The 19225-nt window shown below is 51.4% G+C and overlaps 2 protein-coding genes across 2 annotated transcripts; one reads left to right on the plus strand and one right to left on the minus strand.

Moving 5' to 3' along the window:
- Positions 1-2377: 2377 nt before the first annotated feature.
- mios (missing oocyte, meiosis regulator, homolog (Drosophila)) lies at positions 2378-8341 on the minus strand. The gene is made up of 11 exons (XM_068760444.1): positions 7523-8341; positions 6967-7456; positions 6635-6733; positions 6294-6548; positions 5815-5984; positions 5651-5716; positions 5400-5558; positions 4279-4431; positions 3102-3306; positions 2844-2973; positions 2378-2468 (listed from the first exon to the last, which is right to left on the minus strand). The coding sequence occupies exons 1-11, from the start codon at positions 8339-8341 to the stop codon at positions 2378-2380; spliced, it is 2637 nt and encodes an 878-aa protein (XP_068616545.1).
- Positions 8342-9785: 1444 nt separating this feature from the next.
- Positions 9786-18705, plus strand: col28a1b (collagen, type XXVIII, alpha 1b). The gene is given in 34 exon segments (XM_068757357.1): positions 9786-9912; positions 10462-11027; positions 11101-11121; positions 11200-11259; positions 11348-11401; positions 11476-11520; positions 11601-11627; positions 11709-11753; positions 11834-11878; positions 12459-12512; positions 13342-13410; positions 13550-13618; positions 13938-14006; positions 14199-14267; positions 14339-14407; positions 14513-14581; positions 14723-14791; positions 14957-15028; positions 15159-15227; positions 15320-15391; positions 15473-15541; positions 15619-15687; positions 15762-15830; positions 15905-15973; positions 16245-16313; positions 16429-16497; positions 16652-16720; positions 16901-16981; positions 17063-17098; positions 17184-17220; positions 17301-17855; positions 17936-18114; positions 18230-18458; positions 18494-18705. Coding segments are annotated over 34 exon segments (3552 nt in total).
- Positions 18706-19225: the final 520 nt, after the last annotated feature.

Consider the following 19225-nt stretch of genomic DNA (forward strand, 5'->3'; position numbering starts at 1 on the left):
TATTCGGTGTTAACTCACCTGTAAGCTACTAATACATGCCGAGACAAACTGTTCGTGTAACTGAAGTAACTTTAAAAGTAGTTTTCGTTACTTCGCGGAAGGTCTTGCGCGTCCTTTCCCGCTACCGTTCCACCTTCCCCGTCGCGTCCATTCCCAATGACAGCTGCTCCGACAACACGAGTGGTTAATCAGTGTGGGCGGGCTACTCTACTCGTTTCCGAGCGTCTGATTGGATATCGTGCGTCACACACGAGCGCCGCTGATTGGCGCACAACGACCCTACGCTCGTACTTTCATCCAATCAGGGCGGACGGATATCAGTCAGGGTGAAAAACAACAGTGAAGTGAAACAATGCGTTGAACAAGAAGTACAGCTTTAAGTACAGCTTTAATATTACAGAATATACGCATACTTTACCAACATACTTTAAGTTTACTTACCGTTTTGCACTATTTTGGTTATTGATTATGTATTTTTTCTGTCTGTAAAAGCACTTTGTGAATTTAATTTCTAGAAAGGTGCTATATAAATAAAGCATATTATTATTATTATATAATTACATAAAGAGCAGTAGCGATGGAGTTTTTTATGTATTGTCACGCATTTCCCGTCAGCAGATGGAGTTTGCTCAGTCGTGACAAAATTGTAGATATTCCATATCCTTGCATAACGAATTGACCTTGTAAATAAAAAAAAGTCAGTCTATATCTATTCCAGCTCAGATGTCATTTTGACTCACATACTAGTTATAAACCCAGAAATTAACTGCTCTTCTGTCAAATCAAAGATTACATTTCCATCTCTGGCATAGATCATTTAGCAAAACGGATATTTGACACCCCTGATCTGCACCAGATTAGCCACCGATAGACCTTGTGGTGAAATTGCGTCATCTGTGGTCTTCGAGGTCAAGAGTGAACTTTGAATCCCAAGTAGGAGTGAATAAGAAGTTAAATCTCTAGTTCTGAGCAACACAATCTAGTTTTCCCTGGTGTCCTCCTTTTCTTTGGTTCTGTGGGAGTGAGTTGCGTGACTCAAGCAAAGATAAAGAACGCACACGACTGAAAACCCACTCCATCTGTGTCTATGAAGCATAATGTAAAAATAAACCTTGTAAATGCATGAAAAACACGCCATTCAACAGCGCTCCAATTCGTCAGTCGGAATTTATTTAAAAGACAAACACTGGAAGGACAAAATCCCAGCAACCCCGTTCTTCAGGATGCTACACGGCTCACCAATTTGTCATCTCCACTTCAAAACAGTTCACAAAAGGGCATGCAGGCCGATAAAACCTCCCACACCAGGAAGAGATCCTGGTGAAAGCAGCTTACAGTAGCCCCCCCCCCTCCCCCCATGACTAAGTGATTCAACCAGCTCTGGTGCAGGCTGCCTCTCGCTTACAATGCCTCCCCGGGTGAGTGGCGGAGAAAGAGAAAACCCATTTACAATGCAGCTTACGCACACGGCGCCCATCCTTAGATTTATGTGTGGTATGCATAGTTTTGGGTGCAATTTGGGCACAGAAGAGAGAGAGAACAGAGGGCAAGTCTGTGTATGTTTGAGGGTTTCGGGGGGGGCACAGGGCTAAGGCTGTCTGTCCTCTCACCCTCTCTTTGAGTCAATAGTGTTCCGGCAGCTGAGGTTCTTTATGAGGGGAACAATCTGGAGGGTCTTGTCGGAGCGCCGAGCAGCTGCTGTTTTCTGGCGAGTCTCTTTCATGGACCGCAGGCCTGGAGTGGGCTGGTGAATAAAGACGCACCCTCCCACCACCCCTAAATCCTCATTCTCAACCCCCCCCAGAACCCCCCCCCCCCTTCACCCCGGGAGCCATCCCGCACAATCCCGGATGATGAGTGGCATGAGGAGCGTCAGGGAGCGTTGCCACTGCGTGCTGCGCCCGGCGCCGTCGCCCGGGGGGGGGAGGGGGGGCCCTCGCCGTGAACAATGCGTTCATGAGGTATGTGAAGAAAACCGATGCTAAATAGTGATCGCATCTCGTTGCGCGAGGGGACATTTGATTTCCTTACAAAAAAAAAAAACAACAACAATCACAGTAAAACCAGGAGCCCGATTCCGGTTGGATTAGAAGAGGCCGATTACGGCGGAGCCTTCGAGTGTTTCTCCTGAGTGGGATTCCCGTCGGCAGAGTAGCGAGTTTGCCTTTGCTCCCTTTCTGCCATCGGTTCGGTTCTTCCTGCGAGGCTCGGGTTACAGCTTTACATTCACTCGGCTGTGACTTCAGCAGGACATCGTCCTACTCAAGCAGCCGCTCCAGAGACGCCCTTTGTCCCTTTTGCGGGGTCGCTGCCGGGACCCTCCCACCAGTCGGGCGTTTGGCTTCGGGGGGGGGGGTTCCACCGAGCCCGTCCCGGGTTAGCTGGCATCCGAAGGCACCAGGTTCCCCGTGGTGTCCAGCTGCATGCATTTACACGTGCACGCCGACACCGGGCATTCTGAGTGGTCTCTGTAGGGAATAAAAACAACATGTAGACGAGCAGAAACCTGAAAATGGATCACACATAAGTCGGTTTATTCCCGAAGCAGACCGCTGCACCTTCTACTCGTTCGGTATTTGATGCTGAGAGAAATTCTGATTCGCAGTTGTTGTTGTTTTTTACACTTCAAAATAACCTCACAACAGGCAGACGTGCAAAAACAGTTCTGAAAAATGATATTAGGGTTAGGGTTATTAAATGATAATAAATACTGAACCAGATTGAACAGAAAAGGACGATTTTGGGTTTAAAACTCAGATTAGGTTTCTTTTTTGCTTCAGAATAGAAAATCCCCAAAAAAACCAAACGCCATAAAAAGAAGCAGACGAGCGCCGCCCTCCCACCTGAACCAGCTGAGCATGTGGCCCGCGTGGCCGCCGTGTCGGCAGTTGTGACACCAGGTGAACCAGTTGTTGAAGTGGGCGAGTTTGTTCTCCCTCGTCAGGTCGACCTTCTCGTCCGACTTCCCTGTTCCTGTCAGAGAAGATTTACCCGCAAGTCAATATTAACGATCAATCCAGCAGCGGCGTTGGGCTGGGTTGGGTGATCAAAGGTCAGGCGTCATCCCCTGCTCACCTGGGCCATCTATTCCGATGGCTTACCTTGGCAATTCGAGACGGGCGTGCCCATATTCATGAGGCAGAGGGCGCAGCGCGGCAGCGGCTTCCTGCAGCCGGGGCAACTGGTGACTTTGGACTTGGTGGGCGAGCCGCTGACGCCGTACTGGCTGAAGCCGCGGCCCTGGTGAGGGATCGCCGAGCAGCTGTAGGAGATCGACTTCCCGCAGAAGTTGCAGCTCACAAACACCTGTCGCACAGGAGCAAACACACAAAGGGGCGGCAGGTGAGCGGGTGAACACGAAGGTGAAACCGATTTCCACTGCGAGGGGCGCCATCAGCGACGATCCGGCACGTCAGACTAAGAATACGGGAATGTCAGTGATGTAAACAGGCGGCGCCTTGCTGAACTCGGGCTTGCACGGACGTGTTTTTTGTCATTAGGCCTTTTTAGAGAAAGGCCCATTGTAGCGCGGCGCTCTAGTTAGCAAAGGTCGCCAACTAGAGCGCAGACTTTACGACGAGCAGAGCCGCGAGCGTCAGAGCTTCCATCCAGAGCTCTTGGCGGGAGCTTCCTGTGCCGCGATGACCGGTACAAGGGTCCGATTTCTGTTATCAGAGGAGTCGCGGCAAAGACAGCAAACAAACAAAGTGTTTCGTGACACGAGAGAGCGGAGTCGTCGTCCTGTAAAGTTACTCTAAACTAAAGGTGGGATCAACCAGTACCAAACCAGTAACCAGTACCAAGGTTCAGTTTACACTGTAAACAAAACTAGGATCACTCCCGATTAGCTTTTTTTTTGTTGTCGTCGTCGTTGTTCATTCATTGGCCGGAGTTTCCACCGTGGGATCGATGCCGATGCAGCACAAATCGGCAAAACTCCTCCTGGTTCATCCGGAAAAGGTCAGGACAGAAAGAGACTGGAATAAAAGAGCCTTTATCCTGAGTCCGGATCCAAATGGACCCAAACCAAAAAAAAAAACCCATTAAACAATCTACTGTCTAACAGATAAACAAAATGTTTATCTGTTATTGAAAACAGAGAGAAGCCTCAAACCCCCCTCTCGTAGGAGCCAGTTTGGTTTCTGTGAATAAATGAAAGTAGAATTGTTCATCAGACTTTTGATTTTTCATCAGCAGATTTCATTTCACGGTTCCAATTATCAAAAGATTAAGATCGATCTTAACCTTTCTTAAGCTCCTCCCACGACGCCCCTTTACCTGAGCCAGAGGTTTGGAGCTGGAGTCCAACTTGCCTCTGTGGATGTCAAACTCAGCTCGTTTGTGCCAGAACCTCCAGGCGTCCAAAAGGTTGCGGTAGTTTTCGATCCAGCATTGGACTCGAGGGTCTTTCAGAACCTCACCTGGAGAACCCTGAAGGGAGGAGTTCATGGTCAGAACCTTGTTCATCCTTTCAGATTACAGTGACAAACAGTCCGAGTGCCGTGGAAGACAGAATCTAAGCGTGGATGTTCGCAGCGGCGTTCAGCGGCGGGGCGAGAGGAAGCACGCCGCGGCGCCTTCTAACCTCGGACCCGCTCCACGCCTCGATTCCCTGCAGCTTCTCTGCACAGACCGTAAACATCGCCGACGGGGCTCGCCTCCCAAGAGGTGCCAACTGCCTTAAGAACAAAAAGGTGCGACCTTTCAGAACAGGCAGGCAGGTCGCAGCATGTGCCTCGAAGGGTGCGCTTCATTCAAGCCTCCCTTCCTCCCTCCGTTCTTTGTGCTACTGGAACAAAAACCCAGAATCCGGTTTTTGTTGACATTCAAATCACTTTTATCGATAATGTTCGACATTAACCGTTTAAAGCTCGTACTGTGAGGTCACTTCCTGTCCTTGCAGCATCCCGTCTGCAGGGCACGAGCGCTCCCAACATTTGTGTTCGAGTATTATATTCATCTGTTCAAATGTTTAATCCATTTCGAGTTGTAGCCGCAGCCCGAGCAGAGACTGGCATCGCGTTCCCGCCGAGTCTGTCCCAATTTGACCTGCTCTGTCGGTTCCGGTCGGGTTTTGGAAGGTTCGTGCATGTGAGAGCGCGCACGTGCCCTCAAGCCCATTGTCGACCTACGTAAATAGAAACCTTCTCCGGCTTTACAGCTCAATGATGAACGCGACTGTTTCTGACTCAAAGTTCATGAAAACATCGTTTTCGTTTCAGAATTCGGTGAAATTATGACTAAATCTTTATTCGTATTTGATCACCGCATCTTAACTTTACCTTTTTTTGCCTGAGTTTCAGCAGCAGCAGCAGGCGATTAGATTTCTTTTGCAAACTGTAAAAGTGTGAATGTACCCGAAGCACCGGTGAAGTACCCGCTAAAACGCATCCGTGTACCTTCAGCATGCAGAAGCTGGCGGTCTGAACGTCCCCCGTGCGGCCCACGAAGCTCTCCATGAGGTCGACGCCATCTTTAGTCAAACCCGTCAGCAGGATGCCCTCCAGGTTGCCCGCCTCCTTCATCTCATTGGTCAGTTTGTCGATGTATCGAGGCAGCTGCGGCAAAAGTGGGCGAAGGACGCGACACAATGGTGAGCTGTCGCCGGGTAGGATACGGGCGGGGCCCGCTCTGTGTCGAGGGCGGTTACCTGGGCGTCGTTGAGAAACATGCACGCGAAGGCTACGCGGTCGCGCACGGCAACGCTGCTCTCGTGCTGCAACACAGACAAGGAGGGGAATCAAGGAAAAACGAAGACGCACCAAACGGGGGAGAACGGGGAGAACGGGCGCAGGATATGAACGGATGCGTTACCAGCACGCCGTCGTAGGCGCCGGGCTCGCTGGTGAGGAAGGCAAACATGACGCACAGGTAGGGGTTCTTCAGCTGCAGCCTCAGAGAGCTGCACATCTCCCGCCACAAGGAGGACTTCTCGTCGGTGTAGCCCGACAGCGCCATGGCAACCACGTTCAGGTTCAGATCGCCTGGGAAAGGCCCGGACAAGCGGGAAGTTACAGCCCAGTCACGCAGCCTTTTGCGTTATCTCTTAGCGAGGGAAACAGCTAGCCGTCTTTTTTTTTTCTTTGGCCTTAAACCTAAATGATACAGGAAGTGTGGGGGAGAGAGAGAGAGAGGGGGCGTGCAAGCAAAGGGCAACGAATCTGAACCGGAGGGCCGTAGCCTCGACGCGCAGGCGCCGCGCTAAAATGTTTTCAATGAGACACGATTCCTGCTTCTGGGGCCGAGTTACCCGCCCCCAGTTACCTTCCCACCCTGGGGGAGGCGCCACTCACCCCTGGCAGCCGTAGCTCCCTTGTTGAGGAGCTGGATGGCCCGGCGGATGTCCAGGTTGAACAGCGCCACGGCGGCTGCCCGCTCCCACTCCCGGTCCTGCTCCAACGACCGCAGGAATATCTCCACGTCGATGTCGGGGCCGCGGGCGATCCAGCCGCAGAGTCGCAGGGCGAGGCAGCGCTCCTCGCCGAGGTACCGCGGCACGTCCGTCTGCCGGTCCGAACCGCTCCAACACCTGCGGCTCTCGGCCGTGCCTAAGAGAACCCGGGAAAGCAGGCGCACTCAGTGAGACGGCGCACGTTCGACTGGAGTCGGATTCGTGTTCTCATCGGCGAGTTACCCGAGCCGGTCTTCACGATGTTCTTGATGCCGGAATAGACCACAGACTGTTTGTTCCCCTGCAGCTTCAGCTCCACGTCCTCCGCACACTGCTTCATGAGTGAAGCTCACATAGGAATTGAACAAACACTGACCCGACAGAGGGCAGAGAGCCCGAGAAAGGAAATTCCCAGTTCACTGCGCTCTAGTTTTCTGTATTTCAAAATAAAACCATAAATAAATAAATACAACGGAAGTCAGAAGAGCTCAAATAAAAGCGTTTTGTTTGCCTGATCAATATCCTCCACAAGCACAGAACCCAAACCCTGCTGCCGCCACCACCAGAAAGGATATAGGACAGATCGTACCACAGAGACTTGAGCTGCGGGTCGCTGCCCCCGGCCAGCAGGTGGTTCCTCCACACCTGGACGGTGTCGTGTCCGTACCTGGACTGGGCCCGCCGCCTCATCTTCGTAGCGATGTCTTTCTGGACGGCGCTCTCCGGCCCTTCGGCGCCGTCCTCCACGCAGTCGTACAGGTGTCTGCCGCACGCCCACATGAGCGACGTGGTGGAGCTCCAGGCCAGCGAGATGCGCTCGAACACGGTGAAGTCGGTCATGACCCGATTGGCCGCCGACACCACCACCATGCGGTTCTGGGAGGACGGGTGCCAGGCGAAGCTGCCGATCTGGCCGTCGCAGGGCTGGACGCTCCGCTCGATGATGGTGGGCTCCGTCTCGTCGCCGATGGGCGTCGGCGTGTGCTGCATGTCGTAGAGGCGGACGACGTTGCTGTCGCGCGTCAGCGTGGCCAGCAGGCCCGTGCGGGTCGGACACCAAGCCACCTGTAACGAGAGAAGGACGGTTCAGACCGGAAGCGATCGGCGTCTCGCAGCCATCCGGCGCCGTACCTTCGTGAGGGGCTTGGGCTGCTCGGTGAGCGTGAGCACGGGCTTCTCAAACTTCCTCAGATCCCAGATGGCCACCTGGCCCTCAAAGAAAGTCGCCACGCGGTCGTGGAAGTGGGGGTCCACCGCCACGCCCTGGACGGCCTTGGTGTTGACAAATGTCTTCTGGCTTGTGTTTCTCAGGTCAAATATCGAGAGGTTCCTGTGCATGCCGGCCAGGAGCAGCTTCGGGTCACGAAGAAGCCAGCAGAGGGACAGGCAGGCGTCATTCTGGCCCAGTTCGTACAGCGGTTTGGTCACGGCTGCGCTCGAGTCCAAATCCACAGACGAGGGACGGGTCTTCTCCGCGGCGCCGCCGGCCTCCGAGGACAACTTACTGCTGATGTCCCAGATGAGGACGGAGAAGTCCGCCCGGTGCTTGTCCAGCCCTGCAGCCAGCAGGTTGCTCTCCACCGGGTTCCAGGCTAAAGTGTTGCATTGCCGGGCGTGTTTAGGCACGAACTCTTTCCCCACCAGCTCTTTGCACGCAGAGTTGTGGCTCTGACCCAGGCTGGTGAGCACCACTCTGCCGTTAGCCTGGCCCACCGCCAGCAGGCACTCGGGCTCATGCTTTGGGTACCAGGCCACGCATTTCATATACGGAGTATCAGAATTAATGGCCAGCAACGTAGCAGCGGTTTCCTCAGATAGCGGGAGAGTTCCAGCTTTGGTTTCCGCACTGCCCACGGGTCCAATACGATACAGCCCGAGTTCAGAGTCGCAGATGACGTAGCGATCGGGGTGGTGCGGAGACCAAAGGATGTCCGGCTTGGAGCCACTCATGATTCAGAAACAGCGAGAAAGGTCTCGGTCTGAAAATGGGTAGAATGACACAAAGGGTGGAATGAGGAAAACAGAATTAATTACAGAGATGCAGATAGTCCGTTCGGGTTTTCAACAGCACTGACAAACGTCACTTAAATATCTTTAAGTGACGTCACATTGTGCTGCTAATGTGTGATTTCAGTTTTCAGTCAGAAAAAGTTCGCAAACAGAATAGTTAGCAAGAATCGCACTCATTGGAAATAAAAGAGCAACGACGAGTAAAACTTTTACTTAACTTATAAAATAGCGAAGTGTGATAGCGGCTAAAACTCAAGCCAAAGGTCTGTTGACATGTTACATCGCCGAAGCTAATGCTAATGAATGGTGGAGGGCGAGCTGCCGTTTAGGTTTTAATTTTACTTTAAACAGAACATGTTTGATAAACTTACCGATATTCACGATGTATTGATACTTAAAAACACCCAAAATCGCGATTTTGAACTCACGCGTCGGGCAGAGACACGTCGAGCCGAGCTGAATGTTGTGTGTTACACCAAAATATGTCCGTGCTGTCATAAACGTGACCTGCGAGAGGTTCCTGTTCGGCTTCGATGCTGTATTTATGCAGTTGACCACCAGAGGGCGCCCTGAGTAAAGCGTATGAAAACGCATCAAAATTTAATTTGTGCCACAATAAAAACGCTCATATAAGAATAAAGTAATTAATCGAATGCAATTCAACACATTATGTGGAAATGTATTATTATTATTTTTTTTTAAACATTGGACTTTGAACTTTCTGAATTTTAAACAGGCTGAAACTCTTACTACAACTCATCTGGTTTTTACATTAGTGGACGACTGTGGAAAAGTAAAGCAACCAAAACACGAAGCAAGGGGGGGGGGGGGGGTCAAAATGCATTACGACGCTTTATTATGATTAAACGGAGTCAATCCCCCCCCCCACTCATCACGCATGAGATCATCTGAGGTCCTCAGTGTCTCTCAGTCCCGCGAACAGGACGAGATTCAGCGTGGAAATGAAACCCAAAGAGCCACGACTGACTGGGAAACACGCACCGGCTGCAGCCGAATGAGATTCTAGGTAAAATACTTACATATATTTGCTTTATTGTGATTATTATAAAACATTTTTTACTCATTTATGAGAGTTCTGATGTGAAGATGCAGGAAAAGGTTTCAGACTCAATGGAACTTTTTACAATTCATTCTGGCTTTACATGAATTTACATCTTTGAACTGGTGCATTTATTCTTTCCCATTACTAAACCAAGGAGCCGTGTGATTGGACTCATTTAAATACCAGTTGGACAGTGTGAGCGCAGCTTTCCTGATGTGGCGAGCGGAGCAAGATGCACAAAGAAAATAAAGCAGGCGACTGTTCGTGCGTTGCAGCAACCGAATTCTGTGCATTTCAGTCGTTTGCTTTTTTTCCGCTAGGATGGAAACGTTGCTGAGGAAAGGAGCGGCGCTCTTTCTGCTGATGGCTCTTCTGCACGCCGCCGCAGGCCAGAGGAGGACGACTAGACGCAGGGCGTACAGCAGGCTGGATGATGGAGGAGGACGTGGTACGCTCGAAGCATGAACTTTATTGTGAAGGGATTTCAGTGTATCTGCAGCGGCCTGTTTCTGACTGACTTGAGATTGTTCGAATGGCAATTCAGATGATTTTGCATCAACGTAAGACCAAAACCAGTAAAGTCATGCATTTCAGGGATTTTTTGGCATAAAAGCTGAATTTTTTCTGTTTGTTTTTTGTGACTTTCAGTGTAGCAGCGATGCATTTCCCCAGTATTTTCAGCATATTACGAGTTTCATGTTTTTGCCAGCATTCATTAAACACAGTGGAAAGATGTCGTGTGGGTAAAAAAAAAAAGCGTCACTTTCCTAAATGATGCTAAAACTACTTTGTGAAACTTGTTTTGATGCCGTTTCCCTGGAGACAGGAACGCTGAAGAGATTTTTTATCTGATCTGGCGCAGATTATGTCCCGTCAGAAACCGTTTCTGTCGCCAAACAACATTTGCATAAAGGAAACGCCCGTTAAAGCAGTTTGAGCTCCGGTCGTGGCCGTCGGGCGACGCGGCCGCACCCTTCATCGCTTTCTCCTCTGCCAGGCTCCACGTGTTCGCTGGAGGTGGCCTTCATCCTGGACAGCTCGGAGAGCGCCACGCTGTCGCTGTTTGACCGGCAGAAGTCCTTCGTGTTGAGCTTCAGCACCCGCCTCGCCGGGCTGCAGGTGCCCGGCTGGACGCTGCAGGTACGAATGGCTGCTCTTCAGTTCAGCAGCAGCGTGTCCGTCGAGCGCCGCCTCTCCGACTGGAAGGGCCTGGACTCGTTTCAAAGTCGGGTCGGCGCCATGAAATACATCGGCCACGGCACCTACACCGCCTACGCCATCGCCAACGCCACGCAGCTGCTGGCGCGAGAGACGCCGGCGGGCGGCGTCAAGGTGGTGGTGCTGATGACCGACGGGGTCGACCATCCGCGCGGCCCCGATGCGATTACAGCGGCGGCAGAGGCCAAAGGTCACGGCATCAGGTTCTTCACCCTCGGCTTGTCGGACATCGGCCGGCAGAATCGGAATCGCGCCAAGCTGCGCGCCATCGCCAGCGCGCCCGCTCAGCAGTTCGTCCACAGCTTCCTGAACCCGGAGCTGGAGGAGAAGCTGCTGAACGAGATGGTGAGCGGCCCTCGCAGAGAGCAGGTGTAGATTTCCATAAAAGGAAACCATTTAAATATTTTGTTTCTTCCAGGGCGCCGTCGCGTTAGACGAGGTGAGTTCTCCCAGCGGTTCCGTTTCCGGGTGTTTACTGTAAACGGTGGAATGGACGCCGTGGTCTTCTGCCGGTTAGTGTCCGCAGGCTCAGGTGTGTCCGTGCGAAAGAGGACTCAAAGGCCCGCCAGGAAGTCCAGTGAGTACTTTAGAGCACCTAAAGTCAGTCAGCAGAGCCCGAACGAGCTCTAACTCTTCACCTTCTGCTCTTTGAATGATGCAACCAGGGTAGAAAAGGGGACCCGGGCTTCAGGGGGCTGCCGGGTCTAAGAGGGGCGAGGGTGAGTCGCGCCGCATGTCCCGACGTCGAGTCCGAGCTCACGTAGCTCACGGCGAGTCGCTTTCTGCTTCTCAGGGAGAGCCCGGCCTGAACGGTCAACCAGGAAGCGGCGGTCCAGAGGTGAAAATAAATCCTCCGTGACTACCGAGCTCGTCTTCGTGGATGAACAGCAGATCTAAAAAGCCTTCCGTCTCCCACAGGGTCGCCCCGGTTACAAGGGCAACAAGGCGGGTGGCGTTCGGCGCCGGCGTCGCGTCCATTCACGTCAGAGGGAAATGAGCGTGTAAAGTTCTGGTTGCTTCTTCCAGGGGGAGCGAGGCGACTGCGGCACCCCGGGGGGAAAGGGCGACGCCGTACGATCATTAACAACCGATTATTTTTCATCAATAACTCAGATTTGGCCCTGATGATGAATGAAGTGTCATTTTTTTAGGGTCTGGAGGGGCATCCGGGACCGCGGGGACCAAAAGGAGAACAGGTAAAGCGCAAATAGCACTGTTTGAGGCACATGCCGAGTAGATCTGCTGCTCGATGAGAAGTTTGAATCTCCAAATATTAGCATTTATATGCATGTTAGCATGTTAGCTCTCATTTTCATGGTTCTTTAATTATTATTATTTGATTTTTAGCCCCTCCTCCTTCACCCCACCGAACGCCCAGCAGACAAATTATTCCACTAATGTGCACTAATGGAATGTGAATATTGGATTATAAGTAATCCCGACACTAACGTGGGAGTGAATCCAGGCTTGCAGGATATTATTCTTTTACGGGAGCAGACTTTGTGTTGTGGGATTAGAGCAGGGACCCCCCCCCCGGGTACCGTGGGCTCGGCCTGAGAATGGGAGGACAGGAGACGCGTGAATGTTGCTTTTGATCCTGCCGTGTTTGTCCCCGTGTGGCGGCGGGCTGCTTTTAACCTGCAGTGCGGGGCTCGGTTTAAAGTCAGACGTCACCGCTTTGTGGATTCCAGATCAATATCGTGAAATAAAATAAATCTCACAGGTTGTTCGTTTGGGTAAAAAGAGCTGTGTAAGATTTAAACTTTTGTTTTGTAGGGTGTGAAAGGACCACCTGGAGATTTGGGTGCAGAGGGTCCAGTGGGACCTAAAGTAAGTCCCCCCGCCCCCCCCCCCCCCTCCCGAGACCTTCAACATGCACCGAATCCTCACGGCCGTCTGTCTTCAATAATAATGAATAGTACTGAGACTTTGTGTTTTATGAGGCGTTACATGTCGGAACTATTCCTTCTTCCACCTGAGCATCATCTCCACTGGTTGCCTGGCAACCTCGGTGAGAAACGGTTAAATCATATATTTGATTTCAAGAGCACCGAAGAGAAATTCGATACTTTCTGAAAAGCACGAGTTCTCGGGTCAATGAAAGGATCTATTGATTTGATATCATCTCTGGATTTGGTCGTGCTCGGAACAGGGACCCCCCCCTCCACGACCTTTGTGAAAAAAACGACCTTTAAAATCGGTGCAAGAGGATAATAAGATGCCGAAGCCGCCGTCGCCACGGAGCGTTTCAACAAAGGCGTCTTTACACTGAGGGAATATTATGGGATTTACAGCTCATCCTGGAAAATCCCAGACTTTAATAAAGCATTTTATAAAATGAACAAGAGTTCTTTATTTCGGCTCTTTATTTCCTAAATGCCATTAAAGAAAAGGCGACTACAGTCCATTTGGCCTCGCTCATGAAGAATACGAGTTGTTACTCAGATTGTAAGTAAATAATGTTACAGAATAAAATAATATGTTTGTGTTGTTAGCATCTTAAAGCGGGGGGGGGGGGGGGCAATTGATAATTCTGCAGCATCCAAGCTTAAAAAGGAAAATATGTGATTTGATTTGTTTGGCATTTTGTTGAATTGTTTGCAGGCTTCATCCTAATACATGCAAATGTGTTTGTTTGTTTGTCATTTACTGTCCTCAGGGGGACAGGGGGCCCAGCGGAGCTTTGGGACCGCCAGGGGACATCGGTATCGGATTCCCAGGAGCCAAGGTCACATAAAAAAAAGTTTTTAAAATACTCTATAATTGTCTGTCTCGGGTGTATTACTCTGAATCTATGCAAACCTAGAATAATTTTATTTACATTAAATGTATTTATTAAAGAGTGACGACACTCTTGACGCTTTCAGGGTGAAAAGGGCATTCAGGGAGGACCCGGTCCGGTTGGTCCGGTCGGTCTGGGAGAACCAGGATTACCAGTGAGTGTGAAAATGCTCTTTTATTAATACTGGTGCGACTGGATCTTGTTTCCTGTCTGAGTTTTATTTAGTCCCGGAGATCCAACATGACAAACGCGTTTAGGCTTCACTCACTCCCATCCAAGATTCTGGTAAAATGATGTTGTGAATAATTTCTGAAGCGCTGCTTCCACCTGGAGGACCAAAATGTAACTTCATACCGCAGCACACACACACACACACACAGTGTCTGGGCGGTCGTCTCTAAGCCATTAGCTACTCTTTCATATTTTAATGATGCCTTGAAATGTCCAGGTTTTATTAAGCACTTTTGTTTCAGGGTCCCCCAGGAAATGCAGGAATACGAGGGAACCCTGGACCCCCTGGAGAAGAGTTTCCAGGACCGAAGGTGGGTTCAGGGTTCCTGTGATTGGAGGGGACACTTCTCAGTAGAACAATGAATGAAATAGAAATCAATAAATGTGCTGGTTGGTGGGTCTGTTGGTCGGTCGGTCGGTGGGTCGGTCGGTGGTATGTTGTGAACACCTCTTCGAGAACAGAGAGCTCTCTACAGTCATGCCATGACTCTCTTTTGCTTTAGGGTGATCGCGGATACGACGGCCCCAGAGGGAATCGTGGGCTTCCTGGTGTTGGGGTCAAAGGTGACAAGGTAAGCGTTAGGGTCAGGCTCCGAGTTGATTTGTTTCCCACCTTTATGAAGTGACTCTTCTCTTGTCGCAGGGTAATCCCGGGCCGCCTGGGACTTCGGGTCCCGTCGGCGTTCCTGGTGTAGGAATTCAAGGAGAGAAGGTTAGTGCAGCTGCTACCTGAGCTCAAAGTGAAGGGAAGAGACGAGAATCAGCAGGACGTCCCACCTGGTCTTCTTTCTTTTCAACACCATCTACTTGTTCACAGGGTGATTTAGGCCCAGTTGGACCTTCAGGCCCAAGAGGACTTCCGAGTATTGGAATACCTGGACCAAAGGTAGGATTGGGAGATCAATGGTGGCGTGGAGACACGTTGCTGTTATATTACAAAATGTTATCTTTGATTAATAATAGACGACGCTATTAAATTCAATTATAAGTCAGGCTGCAAGTGAAAACACTGAATCTGGATCTGCAGGGGAACCTTGGGGTCCGAGGAGACCCTGGACCTGCTGGTGAAGGAGGTGTTGGACAGCTAGGACCCAAAGTAAGTGCGCTGTTGACTAACTTATCCTCCTGCTTTGTTGTATACAATACCAAACTATAAAGCAGAACCTGAGTGGAAAGGTCAAAGGTCAGAGAGCCCAGTGCCATTATTATTGTTTTTCCATTTTTCCAACCAAACCTGTCTCACAATGCTTTTCTCTCTGAGGGTGACCCGGGGTCGGAGGGGTTACCAGGTGTACCGGGTCAGCCAGGGGACGACGGAGCGCCGGGACAGAAGGTGACATCGTTACCGAAACCTGTTTACCTGCCTCTGTTGTTAGCCGTTAGCCGTGCTGTTTTTCTCATCCCATTTATGACAAGCTTTTCTTACCAGTCTTTCTTCATTAACTGCTACCACATGAGGACAGGGTGGCATCGGGTTACCGGGGCCCCGGGGTCCTGATGGTGCTCCTGGCAAAGGCACACCTGGGGAGAAGGTAATAGATATTACATGTAATAAGAACAAAACCGATGATTCGGAGGATTGCTTTGGGAGAGCATGATCGTCGGCTTCCTTTTATTGTGACAGGGAGACAAAGGGGTCAGGGGGACCAGAGGCCAGCCGGGTCCAGTCGGTCCCGTTGGGACAACGGGGGCGAAGGTAAGTGCAGCGTGTCATTGGTCAGGGTTGAGATAGAAACCACAAAAGATATTTTAGTCGTAACCAATTTGTCTGATTCAGGGGGATCCGGGAATTAAAGGACCACCAGGACAACCCGGACTATCAGGACGGGGTACACCCGGCGCCAAGGTAAGCCCGTGTGCTCCAAACATCGGCAGCTGAACCTGATAACAACAACGACGTTGGTCCTTTCCTACTTCTCTCAGGGAGAAACGGGTCCACAAGGTCTACCTGGAGCCGTGGGACAGCCGGGCGTGTTTCTGCCCGGACCCAAAGTGAGTCCGTCCCCGTTTCACCGTTCCCCTCGTCTGAGAAGGCGCCGATAAAAGTAGGAGGCTTTGCTTTGCAGGGCGACCGAGGGTCCCCGGGCCCTGCCGGGTCACCTGGACCCAAAGGCGAAGGTTACCCTGGTCTTCCGGTGAGCATCGATCCGCATTAACCCTTTAGCGCTCGACACCCTGCATCGTGTAATGATTTCACGCTGTGCCTCAGGGGCTTCCAGGGTCCCCGGGGATGCCAGGAGAGACTGGGGCGGATGGAGTTGGGTTACCTGGGCCAAAGGTGAGAGTGAAGAAAACCGCCTCCCAATCACCCATGTTTGTTTGTTTAAAATGGGGGGGAGGGGGGAAAACCAATGGGTAGGGGTGTGGCACTACCCCCTAGTGGTAGCTGAGATAATGTGGATTTAAATTCACCCAAATGGATTTCCAGTTTTTAGGCTCAAGGAACATACTTTATTTCTCACATTAAATATAATGTGTACTTTTAATTTGTGAGTGAAGATGCAAATACACAATTACTGGTATATTTAAATGTTTTACTTCCTGATCAGGGAGACAGGGGCTTGCCTGGACCTCTTGGACCTGCTGGACCTCCAGGGATTGGTCTTGTTGGTTCTAAGGTAGGGTTCCTGTTCTAGACATTGAGTTTTGAAACTATACATTTCTTCTTTATGACATCTATACTTGAGTTTCCTGCAGGTATCCAGAAAGACATCCACTTTCCTTTTCCTGCAGGGTTCCGTTGGCAAAATAGGCCCCCTGGGTCCACGGGGATTACCCGGAGAGGGCGTCCAGGGACAAAAGGTACCTCCGTCCACTGTTCCGCACACTCATGGACGAAACGTAAAAAGTCTTAGTCCACAAGAATAAGTACAGAGAAAGAGGAAATAGCATTCTCATGTAAGAAACTCTTAAAAAAGACTTATTTGTTGACATGTCATTGGCTCTGCGTTTGCAGGGGGAGCCTGGATTTCAGGGGACCTCCGGCCCAAGAGGACCTCCTGGACATGGTCTGCAGGGGGACAAGGTAATGGGCCACGAATATGAACGATGAGTCAGTAAATCTAGCAAGCATCAAGACAAAACTGTGGCTTCAAAGGAAACCGATCACCTCCAAATGATACGTAATCAATAGACACGTCCACGTCCACGTCCACCTCCCTATCTCACCCCTACTGTCTGATTCAGTGTGTCTTTCCTCTCTCAGGGCGATCGAGGGTTCAGGGGAGAAAAGGGCAGAAAGGGTGAGCGAGGAGAATCTGGCGAGGCAGGAGCCGCCGGACCTTTGGTACTAGATTTTGTTTTTAATCGATCTAAAGGATCTGATTCAGCTGATAAACACTAATTGTTGCCGTCTTTCAAAACGCAGGGCCGATCGGGACCGAAGGGGGAACCCGGACTGACAGTAAGTCTCCGTTTTCACGCTGACAAGAATATCCTGAAACTGTCGGCGACCCTTTCGCCGTTACGTCTCTGGATGTCCTTCGCAGAGGGAAGAAATCATCAAGATCGTGAGCTCTATCTGCAGTGAGTACCTCATCCTCACATTTTGAATATGGCTGACCCTTTGAGTCAGTGGCTCCGCCTCTTCCTCTTCCTCTTGCTAGGCTGTGCAGCGACGTGCCGCCAAACTCCACTGGAGCTCGTTTTTGTGATCGACAGCTCCGAGAGCGTCGGCCCCGACAACTTCAAATTGATCAAAGACTTTGTGAACTCCGTGATCGACCGAGCCACCGTCAAGCGGGGCGGCACGCGCGTGGGCGTGGTCCTGTACAGCCACGTCAACGTGGTGGCGGTCGACCTGCGACAGGAAGCCACCCGCGATGAGATCAAGTCCGCCGTGCGCTCCATGGCCTACCTGGGCGAAGGGACGTTCACGGGCAGCGCCATCCGAGAGGCCAACCAGGTGTTCAAGGCGGCGAGGGAGGGCGTGAAGAAGGCGGCCGTCATCATCACAGACGGGCAGGCGGATAAAAGAGACGTGGTCAGTCTGGAAAGCGCCGTGTCGGAAGCTCAGGGGAGCGGCGTGGAGATGTTCGTGGTCGGGGTGGTGAACGAGAGCGACCCGTCGTACGAGGAGTTCAGGAGGGAGCTCGACCTCATGGCCTCCGTCCCAGACAGCCATCACGTCTACCCGATCGGCGACTTCGGCGCTCTCCCAGGCGAGTGGTCGGGCCGTGTGCTTTAAAGGGCTAGCACGCTAGCACTAGCACGTTAAAGGAGTTATCTCTCGATCTCGCAGCCGTGGAGGAGAAACTGCTGAGTCGCATCTGCGAGGACGGAGCGGGGCGTTTGTTCAGCTCCATCCCGAGCTCCAGGCTGCCCCCGGGGGTCCCAGAGGTCTCCGGCGAAGCCCGGGAACAACCGTACAGGACGGACACCCCCGACTTCACAGGAGACCACAGGAGGGTCCACCTGGCGGTGAGGAGGACGTCGCCGAGCTCCAGAGACATCCGAGTCGTGCCATGCTTGATTTCATGTGGTTCAGGTCTTTGTTATGTGTGTGTGTGTGTGTGTGTGTGCCCCCCCCTCACAGCCGGGGCCTCCAGCATCACACCCACACCGAGAACCCAGACCCACGAGGATCGTCCGACCCTCCTCAGACTCTCAGAGATTTCCACTGTTTGACTGGGAGCCCTTCAGACCCGTGACAGAGGTCGTCCCAGTGGTGCACCCCACGGACCACATGGTAACGGGGGCCACCAGGCCGAACGGTCCCATTCTGAGGACCCCGTCCCAGGAGCAGACGCCACCGCCGCTAGCAGGTAAAGATCAGAGGCCATTAGACAAACACTCTGAGAGGCAGCTCTAGTGCGTTAACTTCAACGAACGGTTTCAGCGGCGCACTGCGGCCTCCTCCTGGATCCGGGACCTTGTCGGGAGTACGTGGTGAAGTGGTACTACGATGACGTCGCCAATTCCTGCGCTCAGTTCTGGTTCGGAGGCTGCGAAGGAAACGGCAACCAGTTTGAGACGGAGAAGAGCTGCAGAGAAACCTGCGTCAAGTTCTGATACGGACGGACCTGCATGCGGATCCAGAACAAACGAGTCCTTTTGCTACGGCTTCATGCATGAAGTCCGTTCAGAACCTGTTTCTATCGATGGAGGAGGCTTGATTTAAGCACGGGGGGGGGCTACCGGGTCCCGTTGACCAGCGGCGGATGTGTCGAGCTAACGCGGAGAAAACGTCACGTTATCCGCTTGCATGATGCAACGGTGTATTTTTCTACTTTTACTGTGAAATGTAATTTAAAATAACATAAATAAGTAATTTCATACTCTGTCGTTATTGTGCATCGCATCCCTCAGCAAGTAAACAACAACAAAGCAAATAAACATTTGTGTTGCTAACTTTTGAGCAGAGATTTCGGACCGGTCTCCGATCTACTAATAATTAAAGCTGATTAAATCCTAAAGAGAGTCTAAAAAAATATATCCAAAATATCAACACCAATATAAAAGAGCAGCGACAAACAGATCGGGTGAATGACATAAACCAGCACGTGAAGGGTTAAACTGGCTCCGCGTGGCC

Source organism: Brachionichthys hirsutus, chromosome 3, assembly GCF_040956055.1.
Source record: "Brachionichthys hirsutus isolate HB-005 chromosome 3, CSIRO-AGI_Bhir_v1, whole genome shotgun sequence".
NCBI lineage: Eukaryota > Metazoa > Chordata > Actinopteri > Lophiiformes > Brachionichthyidae > Brachionichthys > Brachionichthys hirsutus.